At 41.7% G+C, this 15,593-nt stretch overlaps 3 protein-coding genes across 4 annotated transcripts; 2 read left to right on the top strand and 1 right to left on the bottom strand.

The window, feature by feature from the left end:
* Positions 1–2,199: 2,199 nt before the first annotated feature.
* On the bottom strand, positions 2,200–4,487 carry eIF3l (eukaryotic translation initiation factor 3 subunit l). Its single transcript, XM_020957209.2, has 4 exons — positions 4,143–4,487; positions 3,541–4,019; positions 2,514–3,486; positions 2,200–2,455 (listed from the first exon to the last, which is right to left on the bottom strand). The coding sequence occupies exons 1-4, from the start codon at positions 4,173–4,175 to the stop codon at positions 2,321–2,323; spliced, it is 1,620 nt and encodes a 539-aa protein (XP_020812868.2). The 5' UTR covers positions 4,176–4,487; the 3' UTR covers positions 2,200–2,320.
* Positions 4,488–4,528: 41 nt separating this feature from the next.
* Nrx-IV (neurexin-4) lies at positions 4,529–15,540 on the top strand. Of its 2 annotated transcripts, none has more exons than XM_086829704.1 (12): positions 4,529–5,029; positions 6,934–7,050; positions 9,595–9,791; positions 10,688–10,829; positions 10,900–12,078; positions 12,157–12,282; positions 12,477–12,680; positions 12,745–13,674; positions 13,734–13,913; positions 13,974–14,318; positions 14,380–14,517; positions 14,580–15,540. In XM_086829704.1, exons 1-12 carry the CDS (start codon positions 4,924–4,926, stop codon positions 14,768–14,770), a joined length of 3,855 nt encoding a protein of 1,284 aa, XP_086685830.1. In that variant the 5' UTR covers positions 4,529–4,923; the 3' UTR covers positions 14,771–15,540. The 2 variants fall into 2 exon arrangements, with proteins under 2 accessions (XP_086685830.1, XP_086685829.1); XM_086829703.1 differs by lacking the exon at positions 9,595–9,791 and adding an exon at positions 10,332–10,528 and having other exon boundaries at positions 4,556–5,029.
* Positions 7,058–8,718, top strand: LOC110187756 (L-aminoadipate-semialdehyde dehydrogenase-phosphopantetheinyl transferase). Its single transcript, XM_020957221.2, has one exon. It carries the CDS (start codon positions 7,563–7,565, stop codon positions 8,433–8,435), a length of 873 nt encoding a protein of 290 aa, XP_020812880.2. The 5' UTR covers positions 7,058–7,562; the 3' UTR covers positions 8,436–8,718.
* Positions 15,541–15,593: the final 53 nt, after the last annotated feature.

The raw sequence follows: 15,593 nt of genomic DNA, 5'->3' as shown, positions 1-15,593 counted from the left end.
GCTATCGGTTTAAAAATAGGCAATATTTCTGTCAAAAAGCCAGTGATTGCGAAAATTGATGTGTATTTCGATTCAGGATTAAATTAATTAATTAAAATAGAAATATAAAATAATTTTTTCAAAATTTACCCAAATTATTATTAGGGGTTACAAGGTTAAAATTTTCAATAGTTTGCAAATTGTATTTATATTTTTAATGAATTCTTTTTTGACTTAGTTATGGATTTTTTAAGTTTGATTCGTAAAAAAAGTTATTATATAAAAACATCGATAGCTATCGTTTTAAAAATATGCAATATTTCGGAACTTCTTGAGGCTATAATATAGTCAAAAAACCAGTGATTGCGGAAATCCATGTGTATTTTGATTCAGGATTAAATTAATTAACTAACATAATAATATAAAATAATTTAAAAAAATTTATCCCAATTATTATAAGGGGTTTCATGGTTAAAATTTTCAAAAATTTGCAAACATTTTTATTTATATTTTTAATTTAAAAATTAGTATGCAGGTATATTAAACCAACAAAAGGTAACATAAAAAGCTTACCGAATTCAAATGAATTATTTGTTGACTTAGTTATGGATTTTTTAAACTTTGATTCGTCCAAAAAGTTATTATATAAAAACATCGATAGCTATCGTTTTAAAAATATGCAATATTTCGGAACTTCTTGAGGCTATAATATAGTCAAAAAAACACTGATTGCGGAAATCCATGTGTATTTTGATTCAGGATTAAATTAATTAATTAACATAATAATATAAAATAATTTTTAAAAATGTATCCAAATTATTATAAGGGGTTTCATGGTTAAGATTTTTAAAAGTTTGCAAAAATTCGTATTTATTTTTTAATTTAAAAATTAATATTCAGATATAAAAAAGTATAAAAAAAGTAACAAAAAAAGATTTCCGAATTAATATTAATTCTTTTTTGACTTAGTTGAGAATTTTTTAAGCTTTGATTCGTCCAAAAAGTTATTATATAAAAACATCGATAGCTATCGTTTTAAAAATATGCAATATTTCGGAACTTCTTGAGGCTATAATATAGTCAAAAAACCAGTGATTCCGGAAATCCATGTGTATTTTGATTCAGGATTAAATTAATTAATTAACATAAATATTTAAAATATTTTTTCAAAATTTACCCAAATCATTATAAGGGGTTTCATGGTTAAGATTTTTAAAAGTTTGCAAAAATTCTTATTTATTTTTTAATTTAAAAATTAATATTCAGATATAAAAAAGTATTAAAAAAGTAACAAAACAAAGCTTTCCGAATGAATATTTATTCTTTTTTGACTTAGTTGAGAATTTTTTAAGCTTTGATTCGTCCAAAAAGTTATTATATAAAAACATCGATAGCTATCGTTTTAAAAATATGCAATATTTCGGAACTTCTTGAGGCTATAATATAGTCAAAAAACCAGTGATTGCGGAAATCCATGTGTATTTTGATTCAGGATAAAATTAATTAATTAACATTAATATATAAAATATTTTTTCAAAATTTACCCAAATTATTATAAGGGGTTTCATGGTTAAGTTTTTTTAAAAGTTTGCAAAAATTTTTATTTATTTTTTTAATTTAAAAATTAATATTCAGATATAAAAAAGTATTAAAAAAGTAACAAAACAAAGCTTTCCGAATTAATATTTATTCTTTTTTGACTTAGTTGAGAATTTTTTAAGCTTTGATTCGTCCAAAAAGTTATTATATAAAAACATCGATAGCTATCGTTGTAAAAATAAGCAATATTTCGGAACTTCTTGATTCCATCACATAGTGAAAAAGCCAGTGATTGCTGAAATCCATGTGTATTTTGATTAAGGATTAAATTAATTAATTAACATAAATATATTCAATAATTTTTAACAACATTTACCCAAATTATTATAAGGGGTTACATCGTTAAAATTTTCAAAAATTTTAATTTTTTTTAAACTTTGATTTGTAAAAAAATTTTCATATTAAAATACAGATAAATTATTATTCAAAGAATGCGAATATATTAACCTTAGTTATGATCCATTTCGGATTCTATCTTATAATTCAATTGCAAATAGGAAGCGTAGAGAAATTGCTTGCCAAAGTAGATCTTTGAGCAGTTTTATTTTATTTATTTTTTTTTATTACTAAAGGTAATGCAATGCCCAGGAAATAACTTTATTCCGTAAAAAAATAATAACGTTTTTGGGGACCAAACTTGTGGATAATCGCAAGCGATTTTATTATTAAAATCAACACAAATCGGTCCAGTTTGGAATATTAAATATATAATTACGGGTCACAAGTAGTCGACTTAAATGGCTTAAATGTTGATGTTCTTCAGCTTCCGGTTCAGTTCGTTGAACTTGAGGATTTTACGCACAAAGAAGTCGCCATAGCGATGTGATACCTTGGTGTCGGCTATGTGGATCATGTCGTCGTCAATATAGAAGTCCAGCTGTAAGAAAACCAATTAGATTAGCTACCTTTCGTCAATAGTATGGATAATAACGCACCTCAGAACCCGACTTGAAGGTGCCCTCCAGGCCACTGGGTCCCTTGCTCCACACTAGGTTGCGCATCTTGTGCTTGAAGCAAAGCAGGCGGATCAACAGCTTCGACACGTCATCTTCGCTGGCATTGGGATCGATGAAGGAAGCCAGTTTTGCCAATGGAAGGGTGGTGTACAGCTTCAGATACGACCGCGTCGTGGGTAAATCCTTCTGCTGGCGTACTTCGTCCATGAACACCAGCAATTGGTGCTCCATCGGGTCCTTCACGTAGTCCTCCATCGGCGCATCGGCGGCTGGGGGGCAGGGGCTCACAAATCGGGGACAGGCGAAGCCAAAGAACGATTTGAAGACATCCAGATCGCCGCACTGCATCTTGAACATGGCGTCGTGGTAGTTCTTCTCGCGCAGCACCTGCTGGATGGACTCGTCGATGCACTGGGGATGCAGCACAAGGCAAATGGCCAGCAAGTGATACATCTGCTCAGCCTGCTTGTTAATCTGGTCGTTTTGGTACGAGCGCGTGCTGTACAGCTGCTTGGTGCGCTGGATGTACAGCAGGATGTCGGAGAAGGTGCGGATGGCGTCGGCATAGCGGCGCATCATCATGTAGGCGAAGCCCACGTAGTAAGACGTGGAGATCTGGCAGGCGGGGATGTGCGAGTAGGCGGACTTCTTGTGGATTTCGATGGGCTCCAGAACCTTGATGGCCTGGTAGTAGTCTCCCAGCAGCGAGTGCACGCGCAGCAGGCCCACGAGGGAGAAGTAGCCCAGCATCTTGTAGAAGGAGAGCTTGCCGAAGTCACCGGCGACGGTCTGGGGATCCACGCCCTGGGAAATGGCTTCCAGCTGCTTCTTGATATTCGAGATATCCACCAGAGAGTGCAGCACATTAAGGATGCAGAGAATGCTCCATACGTTGCTGTGGTTCACGCACAGCTGCTGGATCTCGTCCTCCGTTTTGTCCGTAAGACGGGCACTGCAATGAGTCGACGTTCAGAGCGTTTCACGGTGTATATGAACAACTACTTACCGATATTGCGCAAAGTTCTGGAACTGGTACACGAACTCATCGACGAGCTCCCACAGCCAGATGTCAGGCAGCTCCAGCATCACCGGGTTCTGGGCCGAGATGATAAGGTTGAAGAAGTCGCAATAGTTGAAGAACGAGTTGATGCGCTGCTCCAGCTTGGGGCCTCCCTGGATGCGGGCGTGGATGTGGCGGTAGTACAGCTCCTTGTACAGGATCAGGAAGACCTTGTCGTTGTCTACGATGGCGGCCACCTCCTGCTCCTCCGGCCAGGCGGTCTTGTCAAAGTGGTGGTCGCTGATCTGCGGGAACGTGTTCTCGTACATGTTCTGGATGTCATACAGATTGCCCTCCTTGATCGCCTGGCAGAAGTTGATGAGGAAGTACTTGACATTGTCCGGCATACGACTGGCGTAGTAGTTACGCTCGTACTCCATGTCCAGCTGTGGGTCTCCGGTGTGCGCAAAATCATCGTAGTAGTCCTGAAATAGTGAAATTTTAATGAGTTTTAATATTTTACATTTGCTGGGAGCGGAAAAGTTGGGTTATGTTGTCGGCGCGGCATCAGTTCTTGCCTACGGCTTTCCCGGAATCCCGGCACTTACCGAATTGGGTGGGTATTCGTCTCCGCCGTACATTGTCGCTGATTTATATTCTCCTGGTGTAGGCAAAACGAAAAAGCAATCCAAATCCTGAAGAATCTGACAACACGCCAACAAATTTTTGTCGAAAAGAGGGCTAGGGATGTGAGAATATATCAATATATCGATGAATCGATATTTAATTGATACTTATTAAACGGCTCAAAAAATATTGCCCTTTTTCCTTATTAAAGCGTCCTTTTCATTGCATTTTTCAAATATAATTAAATTTATAACAATAACAAACTAACATAAATTTACTAGGTTAATTTTAAAATTACTCGATTTGTTCTCTGAGTAATCGATACTCATTTTGATGTTTTGTGGGACCAGTTACCGAATAAATTTATGGCGTTCTTCAGTTCTGGGTATTTTTTAACACTCAAGTGACGGTCACACTGGCAGCTAGACGAGACGTGTTGTGTGTCATCCGCGTTAATTATTTTTGTTAATTCGAACGAAACTCTTCCGAAGTGGGCGTGAGCTGGCGGAGTCGTAGTGCAACAGGGGCGTTTTAGCTAAAACAGTGAAGCCCGAGTTATAACAAACGCGAAACGGGAAATAGGAGAACTCGAAGTTAACAGCTTGGACTGGACGCGTTGCCATAAATCGAGTGTTTTACGGCAGTTTTCCAGCCCGAAAAGTGCATTTGCCAGCGGCAGTTTTGTGAAGCATTTCCCGGAAAGCGGATATAAATGTGTTTATAAATCGATTCCCCGGAAGTTTATGAAATAAGGCCTGCAAGATGAGGCCTCCCAGGAGCAGTTCGAAAGCAGCATTGGCTTCGCTTCAGTTTGGATTACTTTGCCTCCTATTGCTGGCCAATAATGGCATTAGATCCGTGCAAGCAGGTAAATATAGTGTTATAACTTGAAAAATCAAGGAATTGTGTTGGTTTTCCGTGAATTTTATTGAGAAAATGTGACATAAAACGATGAATTGTTTGTAAGCCAGAAATTGGGCGTGTTCCCCAAAGCTGAAGACTCGTTCCTCCATTCCCTCTTGCTCCGTGCTTCGCTTTTAAACTCGCTCTTTCCGATCGCGAGAGAGCGCCAGAAAGAGAGGAGACGAGAGCGATCCAACCGTTGCTTACGAACAGCGGTGGCAAAACAAAAACGGCGACTAACAACGCCCGTTTTCTTCTCGCTTCTTTTCAAGCTGTACTTGTTCTTTAATTGTTTCTGTTTTTTACGGCGGAACTCAAGGGAATAATGTCGCTGAGCTTGAAGCATTTGCCGGCCGCATCCCTGCAATCCGAAATTATGCGGCGCTCGACTGCGCATGCGGCGGAAAAAGCATCCGCTGATTTATGATGCTGCCGGAACACGTGTTCTATCATCTTTCCATATGTCAACAGAGATAAGCTCCTTGTTTTGCCGATACTAAACCCGGCGTAATTAACATTTGAAAACAAAATAAGACAAAGTACTGTAGAAAAAGTCAGTTCGAGTAACCTTTTATATATTATTTTGATTTGAAAGCATACGAATTTTACATTTTATCTCTATGTCAACGAACTGAAACTATTTTTGCTTTTCAATTTTTTGTTTTAGTAGCTTTGAAAACAAACAATCCAGCGATAATATGCAAACATTTTTATGACTGAAAATAAACAACTGCCCACAATTAATTTGCCACTTTTACGCCTCGCAGCGTTAAGAGTAGACAGCAGACATATATCCCACTTTAATAATTTATTTCTGTACTTATTGGCCCAAGAATGGCATCATTCGCACCTCGAGTTTCCCCAGATCAGCGGAAATGGTCTTTCCAGTCCCGTCATATTTGTTTCATGGAGAACATTAGCCAGATTTTCAATTTTATTCAGCACCATTTATTGGGCAATTATATAGGGGAAAAGTAGTTCAAACTTGCTGCTCCCATATTGATTATTTGCCATGAGATTGTCGTGCGTGTTTCGCTCTGTTTCTTGCCGGGCTTATCAGGTTGATTTTCCCACTTCCCCCAAATGGCTCAAAGTCAGCTTAAAGTGCGCACGAACTCCGGATGACCTCGCAAGGGTTGTTTTCCCCCCACAAGCATGTCCGGAAAGTGGCAGTGTGTTCGCCTAGGAGCTCCTGCTGCACCCATTGTAAAACACATCTTGGGGGTTGCAACAGACAGGGGCAATTGTCTGGATTTCCGACACGACCTGCCCCCCACTTCCGCCCTCTTTCTGTCACGGATCCTGGGGGCCAAAAGACTCTCGTCACCAGCAAATATTATGGTGCAAACAGGCGACAAGAATCTCTGCAGTATCTTGCACAGTATGACTCGCATAACTCGAACAAATTTTCAATTAAATGTTGATTTTATTTATCCATATATAAATATATTAAAATTTAAGGTCGATTTAAAAAATTACCTGGAATTAGACCGATATATTATTCCCTTATTAAGCAGAAGATATCTCCCCAAATGAAATTTATTTGAACAGATTCTCATTCTTCTGTAGTTATCCAAATCTCATTCTTCTCAGAATGAAGCGAATATTTACCCTTCAGACTGGACTAATTTTGTTTACGTATTACTTATTGATGTGGCTTTATTTATGGCCTCAATAAAAAGCGGCCAATGGAACGATTATGACCCGAGAAAAGTACTTAAAATTATTGGCCGCCATCCAAACAGACTCTTCATATCTCAATTTTAATTATGCCAGTGACAGTTGCGTTCACTTTTTCCCCAACACTATTGAATTGTATATGGGTCATGGAAGTCTGGATATTTATAGATCGGTGTTGTCTTCTTTCAGATGCCTTCACGGATTATTTCTCCGACTATGAGTGCAACCAGCCGCTCCTGGAAAGAGCGGTGCTCACGGCTACATCATCGCTGTCGGAACGAGGACCAGAGAAAGCACGTTTGAATGGTGAGTAATAATGTATTTTATTATATATTTATTTCGTTCTTGTTTTTGTTAGTTCAGTTGCTAAATTATAATTTCAGTTGTTATATTAGCAATTATATTTTTTTTTAATGCTGCGCCAAAATTTATTAAATTGTGCGTATCAGTTTAATAGGAATTATGTATTTTAATCCCTTCCTAATGATCTCTGTTCAAATATTTAGAGCTGTTACATTTTTATTTCTCGCATTTTATATAGTTTAAAAGTTAGATAATGAAAGATAAAATTAAAGCCCAATATTTGTTTCTTGTAGTTTTCAAGTCGAAGTTATAAGCTGGAACACAGCTGATTTTTTTAAAATAGTATTTTTGTCAGTATATTTGGTTGGCGTTATCGCCAGTAGATTTTTACCCTTTCCACTTGCGGCCATACTGCAGAGAAGAAGCAGCAGCGAATTAGCAATAACATTACCCAGCGAAAACGCCCTGAAAACAATGAGTGTTACGGCAATTAGATAGTTTTTATTTGCACAAAGATGAGCAGACACATCTGCACCCGTTGGGCCTTTGACCTGTCCAGCTGGTCACCCACACTGCCCCAACTGAGCCAGGCGGTGGCTCTCGTTCAGCCTGAGGAACGCGTGCGTCTCATGAAGTTTCACTTTATCGATGACTTTCTGTCCTCGCTAATTGGTCGTCTATTGATGCGGAAATATGTGAGCACATGCACCGGATTGGCCCACCACCAAGTGCAGTTTGCTCGGGATGTGAGGGGCAAGCCCTACTGGGTGAAGCAGGAGGATTGCGAGGCGCCGCCGCTCAGCTTCAATGTCTCCCATCAGGGAAACTTGGTTCTGCTGGCCGGTATTACTGGCGAAAGTCAAGATCCCGACTTTGGCATTGGCACGGATGTCATGAAGATCGAGTACAGCGGTGGCAAGTCCCTGCCGGAATTCTTTCGGCTGATGCGGACCAAGTTTTCGGAACACGAATGGAGGTACATTGGAAGACCCCAGCACAACGAGCGGTCACAACTAAAGGCTTTCATGCGGCACTGGTGCTTGAAGGAGGCCTATGTCAAGGAGCTGGGAGTGGGCATTGCTGTGGACCTGCAGAAGATCAGCTTCTCTGTGGACACCACACATAACTTGGGGGAAGAGGTTTCTCCCCTCATTGGCACCACTCTGCGTTGCAACGACAAGCCCATGGACAACTGGCATTTCGAGGAACACTTGCTGAAGGACGAGTACTGCGCGGCCATTGCATTCCGAAATTGCCAGCCGCAGGAGCATGGCAGATTTAAGATGCTTAAAATTGAAGAAATTCTTGTGAAGAGTCAGGAATCAGAGCTTGAAGAAGTGGTTTCCTACTGCCAAAGGGCTTTAGTTAAGCCGCACAAGCGCTCATAAGAAATACATAAATGTATTTTTCAAGGAAGAGAGTTTTGAATCGACTATATAATGATATTGCATTTATAATAAGATTAACTTCTCGTGAGAAGCAAAGAATGCCTTATAACAAATTTAAAGCATAGGTATTTATTCTTTTGGAGACTTTTTGAATTGTGCGAGGAATCAGAGCAGGAGAAAGTGCTGCCCTAGAGCTCAAATTAAGTGATATCCAAAAGCAGACAATTGTTATCCGTAGAATAAACATGCATTTACATTACTATTCCAATAGTTTTGCCCAAAATCGAATGACTTGTAATCCTTGTGTTGTCATGTTACGCGTCGTGCACCCCCAGGACGTGCTTGTTTGCCTGGCACAGGATAAACAAACTCGACGGAACGTACCCGGAAATATGCTTAAAAGGCCATAAACCCAAATTTAGGAACCCGTAATGGGTCTCAGACAGGGGCCAGACATTTGGTTTGGCTTCGAATTTATGCGCCAACAGGATGGGCCCTCCGTAAGGGTAGCTACGACTCTGCTCGTTTGTTTGAATTATTTTTGGCATTCCCGAAAGTTTTATCGATGGGAACGATGGCAGACTGGCTGATTGCACGTTGCCAACGGAGGACAAAGGAAACTTTAATGCGGCAGAAACGGAATTGGGGAGGGGGTTCCAGTTCCCGTTCCCGGTTCTCCTTTCCCCTTCCCAGGATTGCGAGTATGCAATCCCTGCAGTCCAGCCCAGCTTTCTCACACTATTTTGTCACACCTGCTCACGATTTGGCGCGGTCGGCAATTAAAACAAAGGCAGACGGCCGCGATTGTTTATGCTCAACCATTTGAGAGCTCTCCCATTTTGTGTTGACACCAACTCAACCCCCCGGATTACGAAATCCTTTCTTCGGCAGGGGTTGAATCCCGATCCTCTGAAGGACCTCGACCACTTGCAGCTGTCAATCGCAATCGCCCCTAAATTATGGTTTATTAATTGGAAACACCCTCAGGGCAAAATTTGGCAATTCTAAGCCCTCGGGTTGTAGCGAATTAAAGAGCTCAGACCCCTGCTCCCATTTGTTTTCTAGTTTAAGTGCATTTTATTTTGCCTTTGTTTTGGTTTAAAATGTATCATTTTCGTTTTATTGCACCTCATCCCACGACCCTTCACGAAACCCCCAGCTGGCACATCGTGGTCGGCGAAGAACTCGGACTTCGACCAGCGTCTCATTATTGACCTGGGCGTGGTGCGGAACGTGACGCACATCGCCCTGCAAGGACGACCCCATAGCAATGAGTACGTCACCGAGTACACCATTAGCTATGGCATAACCGATCTAGAGTTCGCCGATTACAAAGAACCGGGCGGCAATGTCAAGGTAAACAATCGATCCTGAATACAATTGCGAATGTGTCCCATAATCTTCACACTGGAATGCAATGCTTGTGGTGGTGGTGGTGGTTTTTGCACAGGAACAAAAAATGTGTCGGTATGATATGTCTATATTAAAGAAGCAACAAGAGTTTCTATCATGTTAAGTAATTATTCCAAAGTGCAACTAAATTTGGCTTATTAAGATCATTCTTGGTGAATTGTGATATATCAAATATCAAATAATATTAATAATATAAGAAAGTTCTATAATAATATCTATCCAAAGTGATAGTTTTTCTGTGTGTATATAAACCTTGGTGGCTGGGAAAATTCTTCATCTGCGAAAGCGGATTATCATAGTCACAATCCATTATTGTTTTTGCTTGCTTTTGTGCTTGGTTTTTTTATGATTTCCATTCCTAATTTCATCCCGCATGCATCTGTTATGTGTTTAATTACTACATAGTTCTGTAGCTCACTTCCCTACCCATTCTCTACACTCTGATACTGTGACTAACTAGATTGGTAAATGCACCTTGTGCAGGTAACGCTGCTTGGACACCGGTCGAGAATACATATAACCACTTTCTAACACTCGACCTGGGAGATCCGCGCATGGTGCGCAAGATAGCCACCATGGGACGCATGCACACGGATGAGTTTGTGACGGAGTACATTGTCCAATATTCGGACGATGGCGAGTTCTGGCGCTCGTATGTGAATCCCACAAGCGAGCCGCAGGTACGGTGACTAATCTAGTTTAAGACTCCACTACAACTAAACCCGGTTTAGAGATTAGATAAGGAGGATGATGATCAATGCTTTAAAAACACTAATAACACTACTCGACTCACTAAGCTTAAACTTGTAACTAAATCTGAATATTGCTGTACATCACAGATGTTCAAGGGCAACTCCGATGGCAATTCCATCCACTACAACGTTTTTGAGGTACCCATCATTGCGCAGTGGGTGAGAATCAATCCCACCAGGTGGCACGATCGCATTTCCATGCGAGTTGAACTATACGGTTGCGATTATAGTAAGTCGTTATAATAAATGAAATGTTAACAAATATACTCAGCTCTTAAAATTTAAATTGTTACATGCAGTCTCTGAGAACCTGTACTTCAACGGCACGGGGCTGGTGCGTTACGATCTGAGGCGGGATCCTGTTGCCTCCACCAAGGAATCCATCCGTTTCCGTTTCAAGACCGCTTTCGCCAACGGAGTGATGATGTATTCGCGCGGCACCCAGGGAGACTACTACGCTCTGCAACTGAAGGACAATAAAATGGTGCTGAATCTCGATCTGGGATCCCGCGTGATGACCTCCCTGTCGGTGGGTAGTCTGCTGGATGATAATGTGTGGCACGACGTGGTTATCTCCAGGAACCATCGTGATATCATCTTCTCGGTGGATCGTGTCATCGTTAGGGGACGCATTAATGGAGAGTTTAGTCGATTGAATCTCAACCGGGAACTATATCTGGGCGGTGTACCCAATGTCCAAGAGGGTTTGATTGTCCAGCAAAATTTCTCCGGCTGTCTGGAGAACATTTACTTTAATTCGACCAACTTCATTCGTGGCATGAAGGACAGCTACGAGTTGGGCGAGGCCTATCTGTTCCAGAAGGTGAACACCATCTATGCGTGTCCATCGCCACCAATTTATCCGGTAACCTTCACCACTCGCGGATCTTTTGTTCGTCTAAAGGGTTACGAGAACTCGCAGCGCCTGAATGTTTCGTTCTACTTCCGAACCTACGAGGAGACGGGTGTGATGCTGCACCACGACTTCTATTCCGGCGGCTACATCAAAGTTTTCCTGGAGTTTGGCAAAGTCAAGATCGATTTGAAGGCCAAGGATAGACCGCGTATCATCCTGGACAACTACGATGAACAATTCAACGACGGAAAGTGGCATTCGTTTGTGATCTCCATCGAGCGGAATCGTTTGATTCTGAACATTGACCAGCGCCCGATGACCACGACCAAGAACCTGCAGATTGCTACGGGAGCTCAGTATTACATAGCCGGAGGCAAGGATAAAAATGGTTTTGTGGGCTGCATGCGTCTGATTTCGGTGGATGGCAACTACAAGCTACCCCAGGACTGGGTAAAGGGCGAAGAAGTTTGCTGTGGTGACGAGGTCGTGGTGGATGCATGCCAGATGATCGATCGCTGCAACCCGAATCCCTGCCAGCATAAGGGCGTGTGCCATCAGAACTCGATGGAATTCTTCTGCGACTGTGCACATACAGGATATGCGGGAGCCGTTTGCCATACTTGTGAGTGTCTTTTATTTTAGTTTATGAAATAGTTATATTTTTTTTTTTTATTTCATTTATTTATTTTATTTCTTTTAGCCAACAATCCATTGTCTTGCCAGGCGCTAAAGAATGTCCAGCATGTGCAGCAGCGTGTCAATCTGAATCTCGATGTGGATGGCAGTGGCCCTCTTGAGCCTTTCCCAGTTACGTGCGAGTTTTATTGTAAGTGGACGTATTCTATATTCTTTTACAAAAATCCTCCATTTCATTTTCTTTTCTATTTTAAATAATATTCAATAATGAAATGTAACTTTAGAAGTTAATCAATCAAAGTTTCAAGTTGTTACCTTACTAACTTGGTCTTTACCTGAAATATTCTTGACTTTGATTGATGGTATATTGTGAAACTTTTCTAGCGGATGGCCGTGTTATCACTACCCTCAGCCATAGCCAGGAGCACACCACCACTGTGGATGGCTTCCAGGAGCCGGGTTCCTTTGAACAGTCCATCATGTACGATGCCAATCAACTGCAAATCGAAGCTCTGCTGAATCGCTCTCATAACTGCTGGCAGCGTCTGAGCTACTCGTGCCGCTCTTCTCGCCTCTTTAACTCACCTTGTAAGTGGACACTGTTCTCTTTCCAGAGTAATGCTTTATTAACAATCTCTTTTCTCTGTCACAGCTGAGGCTGGAAACTTCCGTCCTTTCTCCTGGTGGATCTCGCGCCACAACCAACCCATGGACTACTGGGCCGGTGCTCTTCCAGGCTCTCGTAAGTGCGAGTGTGGAATCCTGGGTAAGTGCCACGATCCCACCAAGTGGTGTAATTGCGACTCTAACAGCTTGGAGTGGATGGAGGATGGCGGTGATATTCGTGAGAAGGAATACCTCCCAGTGCGAGCAGTGAAATTTGGCGATACTGGCACCCCGCTGGATGAAAAAATCGGCCGCTATACCCTCGGCCCGCTGCGCTGCGAGGGCGATGACCTTTTCAGCAACGTGGTGACTTTCCGGATCGCTGATGCATCCATTAATCTCCCACCCTTCGACATGGGTCACTCTGGAGATATTTATTTGGAATTCCGGACCACGCAGGAGAACTCGGTGCTTTTCCATGCCACCGGACCCACGGACTACATTAAGCTGAGTCTGATTGGCGGCAACAAGCTGCAGTTCCAGTACCAGGCGGGCAGTGGTCCCCTGGGTGTGAATGTAGGCACCAGTTATCACCTAAACGACAACAATTGGCACACTGTGAGTGTGGAGCGCAATAGGAAGGAGGCTCGTCTGGTGGTAGATGGATCCATTAAGGCTGAGGTGCGAGAGCCGCCGGGTCCAGTGCGTGCCCTTCACTTGACTTCGGATCTGGTGATTGGTGCCACCACAGAGTACCGCGACGGATATGTGGGCTGCATTCGTGCTTTGTTGCTCAACGGAAAGATGGTCGACCTGAAGGATTACTCCAAGAGGGGATTGTATGGCATCAGCACTGGCTGCGTGGGTCGCTGTGAGTCGAGTCCTTGTCTCAATAACGGCACATGTATTGAGCGTTACGATGGCTACAGCTGCGATTGCCGTTGGAGCGCATTCAAGGGACCAATTTGCGCAGATGGTGGGTAGCTGGAGGCCCCAGTGATTGTATTTGGCTTGATTTGCATTTACTTGTTGCAGAGATTGGCGTCAACTTGCGCTCCAGTTCGATTATCCGCTACGAGTTTGAGGGTTCCTTCCGCTCCACAATTGCCGAGAACATTCGCGTAGGCTTCACCACCACCATTCCCAAGGGTTTCCTTTTAGGCTTCTCTTCCAACCTAACCGGAGAATATCTGACTATTCAGATTTCGAATTCGGGTAAATATAACTTTTAAATTGCAGAAATTCCTGGTATTCATTGAACCCATTAACTTTCAGGCCACTTGCGTTGCGTGTTTGACTTTGGCTTTGAGCGGCAGGAAATCATTTTCCCCAAGAAACACTTTGGGTTGGGCCAGTATCACGACATGCACTTCATGCGCAAGAACGGTGGCTCCACAGTCGTCCTTAAGGTGGATAATTACGAGCCAGTGGAGTACAATTTCGATATCAAGGCTTCAGCCGATGCTCAGTTCAACAACATTCAGTACATGTACATTGGCAAGAATGAGTCCATGACAGATGGCTTTGTTGGTTGTGTGTCCCGTGTACAGTTCGATGATATTTATCCACTGAAGCTAATGTTCCAGCAAAATCCCCCCAAGAATGTCAAATCGCTGGGCAGTAAGTTTTCTATAATTAATTAAATGTTTTAGGTATTCCTACAAGTTAGCTTCTCCTGCAGCTCAATTGACGGAGGACTTCTGTGGTGTAGAGCCTGTGACGCATCCACCCATCGAGATTGAGACTAGGCCGCCGCCATTGGTGGACGAGGAGAAGCTGCGCAAGGCATACAACGAAGTGGACTCTGTGCTGCTGGCATGTAAGTTGAGGCTTGCTCTTGTAGGTTAATCAAAAAATAAATCATTTAATTCGATCCCTTAGGCTTGCTAGTGATTCTCTTCCTATTGCTGATCCTAATGTTCTTCCTCATCGGTCGCTACTTGCACCGGCACAAAGGCGACTATTTGACGCACGAGGATCACGGCGCCGACGGTGCCGACGATCCGGATGACGCTGTCCTTCACTCAACCACTGGCCATCAAGTTAGGAAGAGAACAGAGATCTTTATCTAAGCCTGTCGCCACAAATATGCACACAAATCGTTTTTAAATCGCCTTAGACGCGCAACAGCGACGACTCAGACTCACCAAGAAGAAAAAAAAGAAATCAACATAAAAATCAAACGAACCGGAAAAGGCTCACAACGTATTACAGACACAGAACCTATTTAGACTTTTCCAAGCACTGCCAATTGTTTTGCGCAAGTGAACGCTACGTAATTGATTTTGAAATTGGTTGGCTGACTTTTGCTCTTTGTTTGCTTTAGCTTGTCCTTTTTTTGGTTCTGTCTGACGGCATTTTACTTTATTTTATTTTCGAACGCTCTCAATAGTCACCGAAAACCGTCCATTTTTAGTTAATTTTATGAACACATTTTGTTTGTTTGCGGAATTAAGTTAAAAACTTGTATTTTAAGTTGCTACCCCGACCGAAAGCAATATCGTGCGAGTAACATAAAGACGAACATTCCATTATTTTTAATACGTTTCTCTCGCTACGGATAATTTAAAAGATGTCTTCTAATTTACACACACACAAAAGGAACATAAGAATCATTTTGTGGCTAAACAAAATCGGCTACTTTAGTAACACAAATCATGAAAAAAGCAAATTGTATTTTTGGAAAATACATTTTGTATGTCTTGACTTGAAATTTGCAAATATACATTATTAGTATGTGTATATAGCTATATATAAATATATATGTATAATTACGAAAAAAGAGACAATGAAACATTAAAATTTTTAACTTTCAATAAAAGAAAACTACAAATAATTAAAAGGTTTCGTTTAACTCACCGTCCTGGAGAACTCCATGGAAACTACTGCCTGGAG

This window comes from Drosophila serrata, unplaced genomic scaffold (assembly GCF_035046125.1).
Source record: "Drosophila serrata isolate PLE 108 unplaced genomic scaffold, ASM3504612v1 contig_217, whole genome shotgun sequence".
In the NCBI taxonomy this organism is placed as follows: domain Eukaryota; kingdom Metazoa; phylum Arthropoda; class Insecta; order Diptera; family Drosophilidae; genus Drosophila; species Drosophila serrata.
This window is presented reverse-complemented; position numbering and strand designations above follow the sequence as displayed.